The sequence below is a fragment of the Mugil cephalus genome, chromosome 6 (assembly GCF_022458985.1).
Source record: "Mugil cephalus isolate CIBA_MC_2020 chromosome 6, CIBA_Mcephalus_1.1, whole genome shotgun sequence".
NCBI classification, from domain to species: domain Eukaryota; kingdom Metazoa; phylum Chordata; class Actinopteri; order Mugiliformes; family Mugilidae; genus Mugil; species Mugil cephalus.
The window spans coordinates 24,077,593-24,096,217 of NC_061775.1; the positions used below are offsets into that span (position 1 = coordinate 24,077,593).

The following is an 18,625-nucleotide window of genomic DNA, read 5'->3' on the forward strand; positions in this document are numbered from 1 at the left end:
AATACTTTTTCAAAACTGTTAATGCACATCACACCTGAAACACACAATTCCCCAAACAGTTAATTTCATGCTCAAAATCACGCAGTTTAACTAAACACAGATACACACTTTCAAAACACAATAATACACTAACACAGTTCACCAAATCTACCAAAGCATTGACACACGTTGTCTTCCAACAGAAACATTTAGTCAGTCACAGCACAGTGTCATAAAAAACACTGACAACTGACGGAATAACACAAACTGAATCACTTTGCATGTGTCAAATCTACTTGAGCTGGGTGAGACCGGAATCAGCTGTGATCAATGTAATCAATGCAAACTGTGTGAAAGCAATTGAAAATTCACCAGTTAACATCTACCGTTTTGGTCTTGATTGAGCTTGTGTGTAAAAGTTAAAACCAATTTTAAACGTGTAAAATGTGTGTATTTTGTGTCAAAAGTAGAAGAATTGTGTCAATTGTATAGCCCACACAGGTTGATGTTGTGGTAACTGTGTGAAGAGTTTTGAAAAAGCGTTAAAAGTATTGAACAATGGGTCATAGCGGTTGTGAAAAACTGTGACATAACACAATAGAGACTCACATTACTGCAGTACTTTAACATCCCGATAACTCACCTGTCTTACCACCTGAGTCATAATAAACTTCTTCAGTTGTATTTCTGACAGACTCCACTGGTAAAAAAACAAAAAACAAAAACAAAACAACAACAACAAAACGTACTGCATGATGCTTTGGGGATGGTGTTTGCACAGGATCATTTTATTTAACATCCATGTAAATGTTCGAGTTAAAATCATGAATGTCATTCATGTTGAGGCAAATAAGAAGTTTAATTAAAAAAACAGTGAATGTAACTATATTTTTTATTACATTTGGATCGATTCTGTACGTACAAATAAAAAGAAATTCATAATAAGAAACTCCCACCAATAAAATATTTAACATTTTTAATGTTAGTCTGAATTATGGTTAGATTTTATTTTTTTTTTTTTGTCAGATCACGTCTTTAATTACATGTGATCAGTGGTTTCAGTCATGTTGTCTCCAAGATGGATGAAGGTGAACTTGTGAAACATAAAGTAGATTCTGAATTAAGGAATATTCAAAATCCTCACAAACTAAACAAGTTTTCTTGTGTGAAAATGCAAATATCTTTATTTTTATTTTATTTTATTTAAAAAAAAAAAAAAAAACACTCGGGACATTTTCCAGAGATTCACGGGAATACACGCCCCACGTCAACCTTTGCTCTTGTGTACGTTGGTGCATTGTCCTGGAAATACAGGTCAGCATACTGCAGGATGTGGTCAACGGCGTGGAGAAGTAACACGTCTGTGTTCACGTCCAGGTCCAGCTGTGATGAGTAGTTCTTCACCGGAACGATGTAGGAGGTGGACATACCCAGCAGAGCTCCAGCTTTGTTCATCTGCAAACACACAGAGCAAACCTCCAGGATTCAGTTCCTTCCGCTGCCTCAGAACAGAAAGACGTCTATATGGTACTTATTCATTTTAACTTTATAGCCACAACCAAATATGTTAGAATGGCAGGTTAACCAACATCAGTCCAGATGTTCACATCATACTCCTGAGGAGGCGATTCATGTTTCCAAGCCTTTGTTGACTTTGAGTTTTGTAACATATGATTAGATTTTAAGTACATCTTCACCACATGTGTAGTCTGTCACCTTTTACCTACCGTATTATCATTTCATATTATATCCAACCAGTAGTCTTTTTGACCATGGTACCTGTTAGGTGTTAAATGATGATCATCTTGAGATTATCCGCTTCATAAAGAGATATGCCAGTAATGCATGTCTTTTGCTATTTATAGCAATTTATGCAATTTATTTATATAAAAATGAAGTCCGGACTTGCCAGTTACTGTACGTGAACATTTCCTATCGTTAATTTCAACCTACCGCCTCCCGAATCACGCTGCTCCTGTAAACTTGACTGGCATCTTTGGCTGTTGCTTCACAAATCTTGTCTATATGTGTCAGCAGAGCCACTTGGTGCACACCTGACAGAGAGAATGCAATGTTCTCGTTAGGGTCATCTAGAAAAATAAACTGCAAAACAACTGAATACCACTGTCACACATGAACGCGTGAGCCTCGTTCACACATGCAGAAGATCGCATGAGACTGTTCTCTGTTCAGGAGACCAAAAACTACTCCTTCTGGTTTGGCAAATGTATCATGTTTGTAGACATATAAGCAATATGCAGGCAAGCAGAGTAGAAATCAGCACCCTTGCTTAATCTTCCCTGTTCTATCAGCACACAGATTTAATGCACGTGACACGGAGTATGGAGCTGGCCAGATAAAGCCTGTCCACTGTCTAGTCCAACTGATCTCACACTTTCATCAGGATGAAGAGCAGTTCTGTTTTTTTTTAATTGTAGTAAAATTAGGTGTCAGTAAAATCTTAACCTCCTGAGATCTAAACATTTGTTTGCTTTGCATTTTTAATTTTTAATCCCAAAGTATTACATTGGGATTAGCAGGACCAAAGATATAAATAAAAACTAAGCGTCATCTTTGACCGGGGCGTCCATTTTCTTTTTAAAAAAATAACAAAAACATGGGGATTATTTCAGGGTGTGTTATAATAAAGTGTGAAACAAAATGCAAAATTGTTTATTTTAATGCCTGAGGAAAAGCAGAATTGCAAACATTAAAATCCCAATGTCCACAAATAAGTACTTTAGCTAATTAACGAGCTAATTAGCTGTAGCTTGTTACTATTGACAGAATCTGTTAAATTTGAGTGACAAACTACAAAAGTTAATAAATAAACAAGTTACAATTGTAAAATTTGTTGAGGTTTTGTTCCTTGTCCATTTTTTGTCTCGTGATTAGCTGTAGAACGAATCTGCTGAAATGTCCCCATATGAGGACGCAGGGTCTCAGGAGGTTAATGCAATGGAAGGTCAGTCTTGCTGTAATAACTCAGGCTCATTGGTTTTAACCAAATCAAAAAGCCTTTTATTTAGGGATAAGGGCCCTAATGCAGAGATAAAAAAAATGCCACAGTCACAGAAGACACCGTAAAAGGTAAAGGTAAAAAAAAAAAAGCTATTTATTTCTGTTTAATGTCGGCCTGTGTTGAGGGTCTTTGTGTGTGTGTGTTCCACGTCTTGTTTGTCGTTTCCTCACCCAGGTCGCAGATGTACTCTCGGAGCTGTTGGAAGGTGCTGCGGAGGCCTTTGGGGTACGTCATGATTTTAGTGGCGTCCACCACAAACACCACACAGTGGATTTTGTCCTGAAGGCTTGGCCTCTTCACGTAGCCCACGGTCTCACAGCACACCGGCTGATCCAGGGTGAACTGGGAGCAAGGGACGTTAGGAGGAGGTTAAACCTTTAAATAGCAGTAAAAATCAAACGTCTAATTCCACAGGTATTTGGCTACAAGTCAAACTATGGTACTACATGATCACCAACATACTTAGAATTAATGGAAAAAATCTCCCAAATGTACAAATGTAACCTCACACTTTATTTTTCATGTGTTTTCATGGACGTCACAAGATAAGATAACTAATCTAGTAGTAACCAATCCCCATACCAGTAACTCTAATCTGGCCGCGTGTTTCCAACTATGAGTAATGCATTACTATTTTCAAATCAGTAATCAGATTAAAGTTACTGCGTGTTAATATTGTTCTTCTTGCATCTCGGGGAGTCTCCCTGAATAAGACAAGACTTCAGGGCAAAACTGTTAGGTAGAGTTGAAGAAGTTGGTCAGGCGATGTGTTGTACAGGGAATAATGCGGTATTTTTGATAATGTATGTAAAATGTAACCATGTTACTTTTTAAAGGAGTAATCACTAATCGGATTACTTTTTCAAGGTAACTGCAGCAACACTGCTGACCATGTTTTAGTTTGAGCTACTAGCATAGCTAAAAACTTGAATATAGCAAAACATGCTGCTTACCTTGTGTCCCTCAGGTACATGGCCTTTAATGATAGACAGGATGTCATGGAGGGTCAGTCCGGTCATCTCTCCATCCCCCACACCCATGACATCACAAAGCGCCAGTCCGTCAATGTTCTCCCCCGTCTCACTACGGATGTTGTAGGACTGCAGCTGGAACGAACAAAAATGAAGTTTGTGGGATCAGAAGCCCGAAGTACTGAGAATGAAGGTTTCAACCAATACAGTCCACTGAAGAATGAGCCTGTATGTTCAGTTTGTCTGGCTCAAAGTCCAATTAAAGGCTCTGTTTTAATTTTCTCTTGGTTAATATACGTGCTGCTGCTCCACTCGTACCTTTTTGGTGAAGCTGGTCGAAAAGTTGCCCACCATGGCCCGGTTGGTGACTCTTCCGTTGAACACAGACTGGATTGAACTGATGAAGCTGGACTTTCCCGAGCTGACCGGACCCAAGAGGAGAACCCGGGCCTGAGTCACGTCCACACCACTCGGACTGTAGGAGCTGATTGTCTCCATCAGGGTTTTCTTTTCCCTAAGTTTATTAAACGAAAATGCTCAAATGCTCACTAGCCATCGGAAACAATTTAAATACTGATTCATGTGAAGATGTTAAATAACACAACTTTACTCACTCTTCTGTCCACTCCACGTTTCTCCATTGGGATTTCAGTATAGGTTTACCTTCTGAAAAAGCTTCAAGAGTGAATGAACACACTGTAATGAGTATACTGTATCGGTACAAGATACATGAGATGTTTCTTTTAAATACTGAGGAGGCTGAGTTCAGAATTTGATGTTCTGCGTTGACTTTGATAATTAATAACAGTGCTGGTCTTTGACACAAATCTAGGAGGGGAACTTTAAGTGGCTTACATGGAAATGTGAATACTGGGTCTTGGATCTTGTTTTTCTCTGCTGAGCTGTCACTTGCTGATTTGCTCTGTGGAGCACTGAGGATAGCTGTGAGGCTTGAAGCAGGTTGGACCCCAAAGCTGGAAAAAGTGGAAGAGAAAGGACAAATCAAAGAGACAAATCAGCACAAACGTCCTCATTTTGTGTTGCCACTTAAAATACTACACATGTGACCCATAATGTGATGAAATTTGCCTCTGGATGGCACAACTCCATCATAATAATTACTACTATTACTAATTTTAATAAAAACTCAACCATGACCAGCATAAAGAATCCCTGAAGAAGGGTCTGATAATGCCAGGTATGCACGACCAAATGCAGGTTACTAAAATGTGTAATTTATATAATATATATAATTTTCGATCTCTGCAAACCCACCTTTCTTTTCTGTCGTTATTTCTCTGAATCTTCTTTCTATACGATCCTGCCTTCAGTGTCACGCGACTTGATAAGGCTACAGATTCTCGACTGTTGAATTAAGTGAAAATAATTGGTGATAACCAAGTGGACAAACGCTATATATTCAGTCTATCTCCGACATATTCAAAGTCGCCCCATAGGACAGTACAGTCCCTCTTTCACTAGATCAAGGACACATTTAAGAAGATGCAACGGGAAACATTATAAAGTAAGCGTGTTGGCCAAGTTGGTCCTCTTGGAAAACGGGACAAGCTCATTGTTGTATATGCTTCTCTCTCATTACTCCCTCTTTTCTTTTGATATTCTCCGTCTTAATCCAAATGGCTCCCTCTGTGGTGTATATCACACAAGCAGGTCTAAGTTAAGTCCCCCTTTTCTCAGTTGATAGGCGTAACCAGCATTGTTTGAAGTCAATCGGCAAATGAACACAATGTAGAATGATTTATATGTTTAAGTCCCAGCTCTAATAGTTAAATAAAATATGCATGTGAAGCCAATTAATCACATAATAGACACACACCTATGTCTTTCTGGGTGTGCTCAAGTCATACTATCACAAATGTCCGTTGCTTTCATGACTAAATAAATAAACAACTGTTACTTTCCATTGAAATATAAAAAATATTTAGTTTTTGAACGATTTCAGACAGTTATTCAACCAACTGCACGACACATAACTCAATAATTTAGTAACTTTAAGGTTTTCTTGAAGGTTTTCCATTGTATATTAAAATATAATGACCAGATTAGCTTGTACGCAAGTATATAATTAAATCAGCCTCTTTATTACATACAACAAAGTAGCAGTCGTGGAGAGACTAGTTATCAAAGCTGGGCAAAGTCAACAAACTGCGAAGCCGGTCCAAAACGTTGCGACAAAGGTTTGTGAATTAACTTTAAACTTTGTCGAGTCCACCTGTGTAATTAAACATCAGTAAGCATTATTACCTGTATTTATTTCTTTCCTCCATTCGTTCAGTGTATCGTCCTCGCTCTGGATTCCACGAGTGACAACAACGGCGCACGATACAGGTAATAGAAACCAGGCGACTCCCTTTCTGAAGAAATGAAAGCGAAACTCTCAAACTGAAGGAACTTTGGATGGAGAGAGGCTAAATTAAACGGACTGTTGTTATGTAGTTGTTGATAAGTTTGGTCAGTTGATTTAGTTCATGTACATGTGTATCTCATGCACAGCCATTTTCGCACATCACATACAAAAGCTGGTATATTCCCATTCATACTCCTATTAAATAGCTGTAATAGGCACTCTAAATAAAGTTTTTCGGTTATGGAACTCATATAGAGAGGGGTTATGAAGGTTTAAAGTGGGCCCCCTGCTTTATGCACATATGTATAAATTAATGATGAGCTTGTTGCTGGCCTACTTAGTGTCACAGTCAACCTACTGAACCTGCATGAGTAATACCTAAATTGAATTGGGCCATAATTACATCTATATTTATATTATTTCTATATTTACCTTATTTTGACACGTTAACATGCCTCCATGAAAATACCGCACTACTTATGGAATTCAGTACCTCGTGATTCCACTCGAGGGCAGCATGTATAAGATAGATCTATATTTTTTATTCCCACTGTGTGTAATTCTCAGACTTTTAGACATTTGACTGTCTTAATCACATCAGTTTCAGTGACACTGATGAACTGAGAACATCTTACACATGATTTAATGTTTAAGTGACAGATTATTTGTTGCATCTTCAGAAATGCAACAAATCATTTTGAAGAAAGTTATTTTCAATACAAGATACAAGATATAAGATACAAGATAAACTTCTTCCATTGTGGAGGCTACTTTCTCGTCAATAACGATTCGGTGTCTGCGTGTACTGAGAAATAATGACAAAATGTGGACATGCTTGATGAATTTCTCTTGCCTCTCCTCTTCAGATACACTAGATGGAGTTCTCGTCTTGTTTATGTAGCTTTGATACCAGACTGTATCCGGAACAGCTCCTCAAAAGTGAAGCCAAAAAAAAAGTAGAGCTCCCCCTGGTGACTGGATTCAGTATAGCTCCATCTCCTCCGTGTTAGTTAATGGGATTTGGGCCAACCTAAAACACTAACTAAATATAAATATATATATATATAATTTTTCTCAAATGGTTCCTCTCATTTTAGGTAGTTAATATATAACGTTGATGCATGCTCAAGTTTTTGGTTAAGTTTCGTTTTAGTTCACTACTTGACGTTGTTGAAACAGGATGTGACATAATGATGACCACCAGTTGCCATGCCAACCGCTCCGTGAAGCGTAGGACTGTGAGAGTTGTAAAAATAATTTTTAAGAATGTATGTAGTGTATTATCCAACATTTCCATGTAAATGGTGGCGGTGGAGAAGATCGAGCGTCGTATTAATTAAACGAAGTGAGTCTGGTGGAAGTATGGTCAGGTGGGTAAATAGCAAAATGGCGCCGCCCGTGTTCCCGGGAAAATAGCAACAGTTTGGCCAATGCAAGTAAGTGGGGACTCGCCGTCCATGTTTATGCAGTCTATGGATGAAACCAGGGGTCCTTTTGTTCCCCACCACAGGTAGAATAGGCCCTGATATGCAAATTTTCCTCCTGCATGAAAGGAAAATGTAACCGGACCCACTATCACTGTCATCACTCAGTAGCTTTGAATAATTTGAGAATATTTTGACATCCATCTTTAGTTTGGTTCATGGTGTCTAAGAAACTTGCTTTGTGCACAGGCATGTGTTTGGTTTGCTATCTTGACAAGCAATCAAAGGTGTTTAGTGTGCTACATTAGCTTTAAGTTATACTTGATTCTAGAAATATTTATACTTCTGAAATGGACATTATGTCTCCGCGTTGGTGATCCAACTAGACCAAAGAAGATCTTTCTTGTAGACCTTTCACCGCTCGTCCAAGTGGCTCCTTTAGTCCCACATGAATTAGTGGAAAATATCTTCCAGAAATCTCCAGTAGTCTTTGTTTTAGCAAAGATGAAGAGTTTATCTTTCAGTATTGGCTTCTACTTTGTAAAACAGCTGTCCTTCAAAAACTGCACTTTGTGATTTCCACAGACTGGATCTTAACCTTGGTGTTTTGCAATAAGTTATTAGCATTAATTGTGATCATGTAATTGCCTTAAAACTGAGGCTGTGTTACGTGACCGGTTGAACTTCATAAAAATGTTCCTTATTTGATGAAAGTGAAAAGTGTTATGTTTTCTATGGTTTAGTTCGAGTCCCCACCAGTTGGTATATTACCATTCAGATCTTAGTGTGGGGGAATACTTCATCTTCATGTGTGTTCTCATTCTTCACTCCAACCAAGATTTGATTTTCTTATCTGACATTCAAACTCATGTCCTGTCTTTTCAGCGCATGTTGACGTCAGATTTGGACTGCACCTATCTTTTCACTAGGTAAGACATCTCCATATCTTCCCCAGATTTTTAACTCTTACATGAGTCATAGTATCAACTCCCAAATTACCCTTTACTTCAAATACGAGCTAAAAATCTGGTTAATAATGTGCTAACTCAGCACAAACTCTCTTAGCTAAGTAAACATGATGAAAAAATAGTCTGCAGGTTCATTCAGGTCGGCCGTCTGTCATTCAGTCTGGATTTATCTGTTTTGGCTTGCAGCCTGTGACCAGCCAGGCATAATAACAGCCCGTGGCAAGGCCCGGCTATCTTTATGACCTTGTGGCCATGACAAGCTTTTTTCGTGTGTGTCAGCAACATTAACGTGTCCCTAGTTTTCATTTCTGGAGCACCTTACGCAAAAATACGGCCCTTGACCATTTTCTTTGGATTGGGGAGTGCTGCAGTTGGTGAGATCCAGATCCTATAGTTATTATTACAAAACAGAAATAATCAAGAAATTGTGATGCTCTAATTGTTAGAGTTGGAGCTTATCAGTAGACAACACCCAAATAAAAGTACAACCTGCCGCAGCCTTGAGGTCATGACGGGGTCTCATTAAAAAGGGAGCATCGAACACTGTCTACAGGCTGTTATCTGTGGACAAAGGATGCTTCCCTGCAAATACCGAAGTCCCGCAAACCAAAACACAGTAACCGTACTAAACTGAACTTGTGATTTCACCGCCCTGTTGTATGGATTTAAAAATATTTCTACATCAGTTTGGGGCCCTTGGCCTGAAAAAGACCCCTTCCGTAAAACATAGGTCTTCAACAGGGGGTCAGCAGGGCGGTCGCAAAATCTTTGATTGATTAGACATTTTTAATGTTTGTTTTATTTTTAAATTCCCCTACAAATTAAAATTTCCTTAAATACACATTAAAAACAAATGCAACATATTTTTAGTAAAGCAATAAATGGAGTCGGAAGACGTTACCATCACCCTACTGTTGCACATGTTTGAAATAAAAAAATGAACATTTGGACCTGTGTATTATTTGAATAACTTGAATGCAAAATGTTAATAATGCTGTATATTCAGCACTGAGTTTAATATAGAACACGTATAGTAGGTAGGTTTGGGGGCCCATAGCCTGAGAAATGTTGGAGACCCCTGCCGTAAAACCATCCAGGAGATTTCCCGCTAACTCCTGCGGTCGTGTAACTTGTAGGTCAGAGGTGGCTGTAGAGGCCGACCGTGCTCCAGTTTTACAGTGTCTGCTTTATATATCTGAATATATCGGGAAGTAGGACATGATCCACGGAGCTCCTCTTCATCGTGAGTTCATCTGTGAGTTCAGACTGGACAGTTTCAGCTTTGACTCAGCAGCCCCACCACATGATATCCAAGGAGTGGAGCGCCTCAGGTGGGAAAAGGAGGAGGAGGAGGAGGAGGAGGGTGAGTTGTCTAAACAGGGAGCTATGCTGAGTATGTAGCCGTGTGACACAGCAGTCTGTTTAAAAAGCAACTCCCCCACCCGCCCCCCTCCTGCACTGCACCCTTATCCATCCACGCTCGATGACACACATTCACTCAAGTTCTCACCGTCTGCTTGAAAGCCTGCCAGTGTAGACTTGATAACCCGAGCGTAGAAATTAAAGCGCCACAGTGAAGTGATCTAGATTCAACATTCAGAGGAGAACAGCAACTCGAAAACTGGCTGCGCCTCGGAAATGGCTTCGAGTTGCTTTCATAATCGCCGTGGCCGTCGGACAACTCAAGAGGACCCAGTGCATGGACAAGGCTTTAAATAAGAGCCTTATGCACGTTTTACATTTTTGTTTTTCGTGCTTCTTATTGCTACTAAAAAGTTTTATAATGCTTTGAGTAGTCTGATCAATAGAGAATCATTTTGGATGGAAATGTGTTATTCCAAATAAGACTAAAGGAAAATCTTTAAGTTTTTACCTTTTTTTTTTTCTTTTTAGGCTAACCAAAGAATTATGTAATTTTATTACATTTCCTCAATTTACCTAATCAGATCTGTGATATATTCTGTTAGATTCAAGTTGTAGAGATGGCAAATGATCTTTTTCTTTCTTATCGATCATTTAGGTCTCGTTTTTGTCCCCGATTTATTTTCCTGCAGCACTTTTCGCTTTACGTTAGCAGAAGGTGATGATGTGACTTTTGGGTTGTGACAGCACACGGGATGAACGGGACACAGCGTTCTGCGCCAACAGACACCCTCTTATCATGTTCACAGTGCCATGTATAGGCGGCAGTGGAGTAGACGTAACGGCTTCTCCTGAGCGTGCAGTCTGCCAAGGCTTCTTTAGTTTGGTCTCATCACATCAAACCAAAAAACATATTAATAATAATATTAACAAAATTGGAAGATTTACAATTGAGAGTTTATACAACAGATTAAATTACACAGTACATCACTCACTCATTGATATGTTATACAGTTATAGTTACAGTTATTTATTCTATAATTTACAGTGTGCATTACACGGTAGCAGTGTTTCTGATCTCGTTTTTAAATTCTCTAAAACCGATCCCGGGGGTTAATCTGTTTCTGCGACGTTTCACGCACTAACGGCCCATTTTATGCCCACTATCTGATTCCACATCGGCCGTCGCCAACATAATACCGTCTGCAAATCCAAGATGCTTTTTCCAGATCAAACAAGACACTACTTATAAATACAGTGGAGTTTCTGTTTCACAAGACCATTGAGCTTCTTTGAAAGTTTTCTCAGTTGCTAAGAATAAAAGACTGAAAGCCAAAGTGTCCCCCAAGGGCCGCTGCAGGTATCAGCATGACTCCGTGCTTTCCTTTGCCGTTTGGCTGTAACCTGTTTGCTCTTCTCGTACTCCAAGTCTGGAGGAAACTATTCAAGTTTCGTGAGGTTCAGATGAGGAAAAAAACTAACAAAAAACAAACAATGGTTTTGTCTGTATTGTGCATTAAAGAATGTATATATATGTCTTTGATGCTTCAGTGGTGAGTTTCTTTTGCGTTTCTTGTAACTGTTTGTCCTGCTCTGTTACTCCTGCTGTCATTATTAATTTTTCTGTGGATTTAATAGGATAAAAAATTCTGAACAAAAACCCATAGAATCTTTCTCTTATTTTCCTGTGTAATCATCTTAGTAAAAGCTTACGTCACCATTGAATTTCTCTGTCTCTCTAGAATGTTTGTAAAGTGTGCGACATGTGCTATTTTGTTCTAGTGGTGTCCCTTAAGTGCCAAAGAAACCTTAGTCCTCATTTTCCCGGTACATCTAGGAACTGATTCCTTCTCCAGGGATTCCGAGTTCTGGCACAGGTAATGTTTTGGTACTAATTTCATTTATATCAGTTGCTGTCTGTTACATTTACACGATGTAGTTAGAATAAAAAATACCTTTAAATCACTACTTCCATTGTCTAGAAACATGCATCTAGAGCAACAGTCTGCTTGTACGTGGAGAATTTAAAATGCCATGTCGCGACGTGAGGCATTTAAATATGTTAACGTGTGACAGGAAGTGGGTTGTGATGCGTTGTTGTGGTCTGTTGTGTGTCCCAGACCTGTGACTCGCTTTGAAACACCTTGTGTGTCATTAAAGCCACTATATTGTGTTCAGTTCTTCAACACGTAGTTTAAATCACAAGCTGCCATGAAAAGTGGGTCAGCGTTTGTCTTGTAAACATGTAGCTGCAGCGTGCTGGAGGTCCCGCAGTTCAGTGCCGGCGGCGTGAGCACTGTCTGCGCTGGAGGAGGCGGTATTAATAGCCGGGGGCCTGGACCGCGGTTGCGGAAAATGTGTGACACTGATGGGAATTCGTGGAGTTCATTAATGCAAAGTGTGGTTTAAAATCGAAAAAAAAAAAAAAAAAGTGCAGTCATGTGGTGATTATTTGACTTTTTAGACTTTTGCCTGCATAAATAATTGTCTGAAGTCATGCATCTGTCATTTATAGGTTTATTCTGGCATTCAGCAGGAGGCAGGGTACAGTCAGGACAGGCTGTCACTCCACCACATATATACACAAAAGGACATGCAACTCCTCATGCAAGTGCTCCGGCCTGCAAGTTTGAACCCTTGCTGCACCATCCAGAGAATATTCATCATCATTACTTATATGAAAATGTCGAAAAGTAGATCATGCACTCATCTACTTACTGGTTCATACATGTGTGCATGCTTTTCCAAATATTCTACATTCACACTTCCTGTGAGCCTGTGGCCTCAGTAGCAGAACGACAACATTTAACACGATATTTTATTTGAAGGTCAGTCCTTGCACAACCCCTTTTCAAGCGTCACCTGCAGAACACCCCTTTTGATCCACACTCACTCTGATGCTCTTTTCAGTAATGTTGATTAGGTTTTGGGAGGCTGTTCTCTCCTGTGACCCTCTAACTCAGAGGAGACTGAGTGACTCCTGCAGCAAATCTCAATGGGCTCAGATTTTCCTTCTGCACTCTTCTGTGAGCTCAAGATATCTGGCCTTCCTGTGTTTAAAGACCTCCTCCATCCGGTGCTTCCAAGGAACAGTGAGCTTGTGAGAATCGGATGTTAAGACCGAGTCCGGCCTGAATGATGCTCTCTACCTCCGGTTTTTCGGAGGTTCAAGAGACTGCGTTCCCGGAGCCAGACAAATAGAAAAAGCATCGACATCACTTGTACTATAACTGGATGGCCTTGGCTTATAACAAGTGGCAGAGGTCAATGAGAATATCTGATACTGTGCATGCAGGTCAGCTCAGAGAATCTGTCTGCTGCCTTACACAGGCTGTAAACAGGACTTAATTAGTAAGTCAAGCTATCAGATATCTCCCCGTCACCAGAGCTGCTTGTTTGTGCACGAGACTTTGGCACAGGATCCCACAAATAACTTTCACAAACAGCCTTTGGAACCTTCTTGTTTTTTTTTATTTGCTGTATATAAAAGGAGACCTGGACAAGACAGGTTTTGTCAGTAGTTTGAGAAGTGCACCCATTTTACCAGAGTCTTCATGGAGCAAATTATAAAATGGGATGATGCAAAATGTCTGGGTCGCGATTTTAAAAGTGATTTTATTTTATGTACGTGCACCGCACTTTACAAAACCATCTATTCATCTTCGGGAGCACTAATGGAAAGGATTCGTTGCTGCGAATAGGGCTTCAACGTTACGGTGCACTTAGCTATGATACTTGAACATGCTGTCCGGAAAACGGATACAAAAGCACGCCTTTGGTTCGAGAAGCTTCCATTAGTCTTTCGTCCCACTTGGCCGAGCTGTTGCTTTGCGTCACATCTCACCGGCGACAGTTCCTAATCTGTCTGGCCTGCAGCCTGGAGGAGAAACATTGTTCAGACTCTCAGTGTTTACATCTCCGGCCTCGTCCGGGTGAATAACCCCTCGTCACTCAGGGGAGAAGTGAAAGTCTGCCGTTTTGCTGAGAAATCCCAAAAAACTGAGATCCATTTCTGTTTAACACATCAACAGCTTGCAGTAAGAATCACACCCGGCTTCTGGTTAATTAACTCTCAGCGCCATCAGTTCTCTGTTTAGCCTTCGGACACAGATGGTTTTCCCTGGCAGACTCTTTAAAAACGTTTTCAGTTATGTTGATAGTTGGCGCGCAAGTACGCAGGACACTTCTCATCATACCGTGGCAGATTTAATCTGTATTTGCTTCTTTTAGTCAACACACATGACACACCAGCCTGTGACCTCCTTGTGTTTATTAGATGAAATACTCTTGAATGGTTCAAGACACTGCAGCTGCTCTGCAATTCATGTGGCACATAGTCTGTTCCCTAGAAGTAGAGCGATGACTGCATTTTGTAACCAAACATAAGCAAAAAAGAGAAAAGAGGGAAGAAACAGAAGAAGAAGGAGGGCAGGAGGAAAGCAGACCAAAATAGGAGACGAACAAAAAGCGTTAGAGACAATGTGAAAAAGAGAGCAAACCGAAGAAGAAGAAGAAGGAGAAGCATGAGTGGAGAAGGGGAAGGGGGCAAGAACCGGTCTGAACCAGCGTAGGCTGACTCTCTGGGCTATATACCCCTCCTCTCCTCCCCCCTCCTCCCCCTCCCCCTCCTCCTCCTCCTCATCTTTCCTCTGACTCAGACTGGCTGAACTTTTTCTTTTAGCGCTCCGTCATGCGCTTGTTGTCATCAGGAGCCATTTGAATAAACATTCCCCAGAAGTGTAAGAAGATCCGGGGCAGAGTACGGGAACGGGGGTGGAGGTGTCAGGATGACCTGGGACGCAAGGGGACGCAGGTGTTCCCCCACACACATTACATAAGCTATCAGGAGGTGTCTGGAGAGTATTGATTATCAGACAGACATGCTTGGGATTAGAAGACCTCCGCACCCACTCTGCCGGGACAGCTTGTACCCAGTGGGTAGAGGTTGTAGAGCTATGTCTGCTCTTCACCTCATGACGTTGGATAAGTTACTTATTGTGTGTCGTGTTTAGATTTGTTGATTAGTTTTCCCCCGAGCCAGGCGTTCATCAATCATCGTAAGAAATATTGCAACAACAGAAGAAATGATACTCTCGTTGAGTGTTTTGAGAGGAAAGAGAAACATTGATTAGTTTGGAATTAATTATATAACGAGTGCAGCGCAGTCAAAAAAAAAACTAGGTCTGATGGTTGCCGGTGGTGAAGTGATCTAGGTCTGTTATAAAATGCTGATTGAGGTTGGGCAGTGAGGTTAGAGAGGCGGCGGTATTTCCATCTGGTGTAACCTGGATATCTGTTACAGATGAGACGGAGACCCAATAACGCAACTTTTTTAAAGCAAAAAGTAAAGTGCACATGTAAAAAAAAAGATGGAGATGAGCAATCTGGAGCCAGAGGTGCCATATATGTCCTGGGATCGATTGGCTGAGTCAAAAAACGTGAAAGGAAATGACATCAGAGTTAAGGCAAAGCAGCAGAAAATGAACGCGAGCGAATGAATGACTTGAATGAAAAGCCACGGAACCGTAAGACTGACTGACTGGCGGTCGGTCACGGAGCTCATGAGAACTATTCCTGGGCTCAACCAGCTGCCAAGTCCTAAACTTACTTTCCTGGCCCGGCTGGTTTCACAATCTATTAATATACATTACATTCCCCTCCAAGCTCATCCCAGCAGATATGGAATTAATGCGCCCCGCTGCCAGTCCCTGGCACTTTGCCACAGATTCCAGTTCAGGGTTATGAGTTACACAAAAGCTGCGAACGAGTTGTTACTTAAGCGAAAGCAATTAATTAAAATTGAAGCTTTTCTTCTCTGTGGCTTGCTAATTTATTATCACCTGAGTTAATTTGCTTTTTTTTTTTCTTCTTAAAGCTTCTTTCAAGTTCTTGATGTATACGTAGGTTGTGCAGTTTTTGACGTGCGGCCCCGACTACATCCTGTTTGTTGGTCTCCGGGCTGTTGTGGTGGATGTTCCCGTTGGAGGTCTGAAACAGAGTAGAAGGCACTGCTATAAGTCAGACTCCTCACCTCCGACCTCATCCCGTAAGTCTGCCAGGAATACTCATAAGTCCATTGTAGTGTGGGATAGTCGCCTCTCTGTGCTGACTCATAAGCTTTACAACGCGTGACCAAAGGCAGCTTTTTAGTGCAGCAGAAACTGGCGTCCTTTTTGTTTGTTTCACTCGCTACATCCTAGTTCTGATCCACTTCTCCCAGTGATTCTCCCTGTACTGGTTTTAGCTTTGATTGTTATAACATCAGGACTTGGCTTTCCCATATAGAGCTCATAAATGCCACAAGGAGAAGGTGTTCAGAACATGAAAATAAAGTCTATTACCTCACCTAAGTTCTCTTCAACAAAAAGCATTCACAACATTTAAGTTTCTTCTCCTTTTGTAGATGACACTGCTTTTGTCCTCCATAACACGCAGCTGTTGCCATGGATGTGTTAAAAGATTCATTGCGGTTAAATTTGCCCACATATGTAGAAATAGTTTTTCAGGATTTCCTGGGCTTCTGTAAGTCATTTTCCAGCTAAGCTCGCTGGCTTCCTGTTCGCTCCCCACTCGCACAAGTTATTCACTTATTGTGACTTCGTTGCAGCCAGTGGATCGAAACTTGTTTAACGATCCCGTAATTATTTCCCTCCACGTTCGTCCCGAAAAGCTGGAAAACTGAGGCCACTTGAGGTTTGCACGGTGGTGGTTGTGATTTTTAATGTTGATACCTTTTTTGTATTAGAGTTAACATGTGGTACGTACCGGCTGACCGCCGCTAAACAGACTACAGCAAGTTTGTTTTGCAGTATGGTGGTAAAATGACATGTAACATGTCATAACAGTGTGTGCAAGTCGTGTACTTAAAAACCACAAGCCTTGAATTTCCAAACTCCCCTCTATATGGCGAAATGTGCTCTGTAATCCAAGTACAACATATTCTCACGTGTGCCACAGCTGAGAATCGCTACCACCTGGACGGAGGCGAGGCCGTACCAATTAGTTTTTCCATTGCACAACTTTCACTTGCATTTTTATTTATAACTCCAGAGATGACTTTTTTTCTTTACAATAAACCCCTGAATTCTCGTATAAATGTATTTATTTGAAAGCATTTTTCTTTTTGCATGCTGTGTTTTGGCTGCATGTGCAAGAGGAAATATTTTTTTTTTTATATTTTCAGCTGCCAAACGTCTTGTAATTGAAACAATGTTTCATTAGATGGACTTTGCTTTGCCAGAACATAAAATAAATAAAGTGTAAGTTTATTACTCTTCAATCGGGTAAAGAGATCCTTACTAACAAAAAACCATAGGCAGCTTTTAAAGATGGGCTTTAATCCCAGAGCCTGACAATCAAATGGGTGCAGATGTGCTGTTTGTTTTTAAATAGAGCCTTAAGCTGACTCACCACCACCTGCGCATTTCTCAGAATCACCGAGCAAATCTCCTCGTTGCGTTTTTGCTTTTGGCTTGTTTAAGCTGCGCGGTTACAAGCGAACCGGAGCTCGTTAAACTGGAGCGCTCACAAGCAGCCTGGTTGTTGGACAGAAATCGGGCTGTGGTGCCAAGTCGGAGCCAGAGATTTAGGCAGGAAGAGGGAGTCAAAACAAATGTGGAATGATCCCCAGTGGTGCAACTTAAAGTCGGGCACGGTGGTTTTTATCTGATGATCAGATGTGCAGATGTTTCCAAGTAGCAGACGTCTGCAGGCCTAAAACTTAAGTATTAAATAGTCAGACAAACCTAATGCAAACAAACAATTACTCAAAGTTCCTTAAAAGTGACCAAACCAAGTGTTGAACAGCTGTGCAGGATGCCGTCCCCTGAGCCAGTTCAACGCATTCCACAACAATTCCACGTGCACCCACAAAACAAAGCGACGGCTTATTCTGCTGCTGCAAAATAAAATCTCTTTCCTATGATCGCGTACTGGACACACAACATATGCGACATGTGAAAAGTCCTTTCACCAAAAGCATAGTGAACCTTTTTGCCTCATCTGTGCAGCGCTTCTGAATTATGACTGTCCATTGCATATTTTTATTTAATTAGATTTCCATCACAACTTATGCTGCTAAACTTGACTCATGCAACTCTGATCGTTGCACGTGGGAAGGGTCTGTTCGCGCATCTGCCCCATATGTGCACGCACGTGTTCCGTGCATGATGCATAATCCCGTAAGGAGGCATGATGGCTGCTGAATGCATTTTCCCCGTACAGATATCTGCCCCCACATGTCACTGGGCACCGTTGCCAAAAGGCCCTGAGTGCTGCAAAGGGCAGTCGAGGCGCTAAATGCCCCCCTCCTCAGACGCCATAAAATCCATCCGCCTCCCCGCTAACCTCGCAACCTCGCTGTGCTGCTCGGCCAGCAAGAAGCAGCGCAAACCGGCGTGAGCCAGTGCTGGGAGCTACATCACACACCACCCCCGTCAACCCCACCCCCCCTCCCACCGCCTCCGCCTTCTCTGACTTCTTCCTCCCATATGTGCACACACGCATTAGGATTAGTGTGCTTATGAGGACCT

At 41.1% G+C, this 18,625-nt stretch overlaps 1 protein-coding gene across 2 annotated transcripts; it reads right to left on the reverse strand.

Moving 5' to 3' along the window:
* Nucleotides 1–746: 746 nt before the first annotated feature.
* On the reverse strand, nucleotides 747–6,355 carry ifi44g (interferon induced protein 44g). 2 transcript variants are annotated; one of them, XM_047586225.1, is made up of 9 exons: nucleotides 6,238–6,305; nucleotides 5,248–5,337; nucleotides 4,828–4,946; nucleotides 4,587–4,647; nucleotides 4,291–4,486; nucleotides 3,955–4,107; nucleotides 3,172–3,343; nucleotides 1,933–2,033; nucleotides 747–1,434 (listed from the first exon to the last, which is right to left on the reverse strand). In XM_047586225.1, exons 1-9 carry the CDS (start codon nucleotides 6,258–6,260, stop codon nucleotides 1,225–1,227), a joined length of 1,125 nt encoding a protein of 374 aa, XP_047442181.1. In that variant the 5' UTR covers nucleotides 6,261–6,305; the 3' UTR covers nucleotides 747–1,224. The 2 variants fall into 2 exon arrangements, with proteins under 2 accessions (XP_047442181.1, XP_047442182.1); XM_047586226.1 differs by lacking the exon at nucleotides 5,248–5,337 and having other exon boundaries at nucleotides 6,238–6,355.
* Between the last annotated feature and the right edge of the window lie 12,270 nt (nucleotides 6,356–18,625).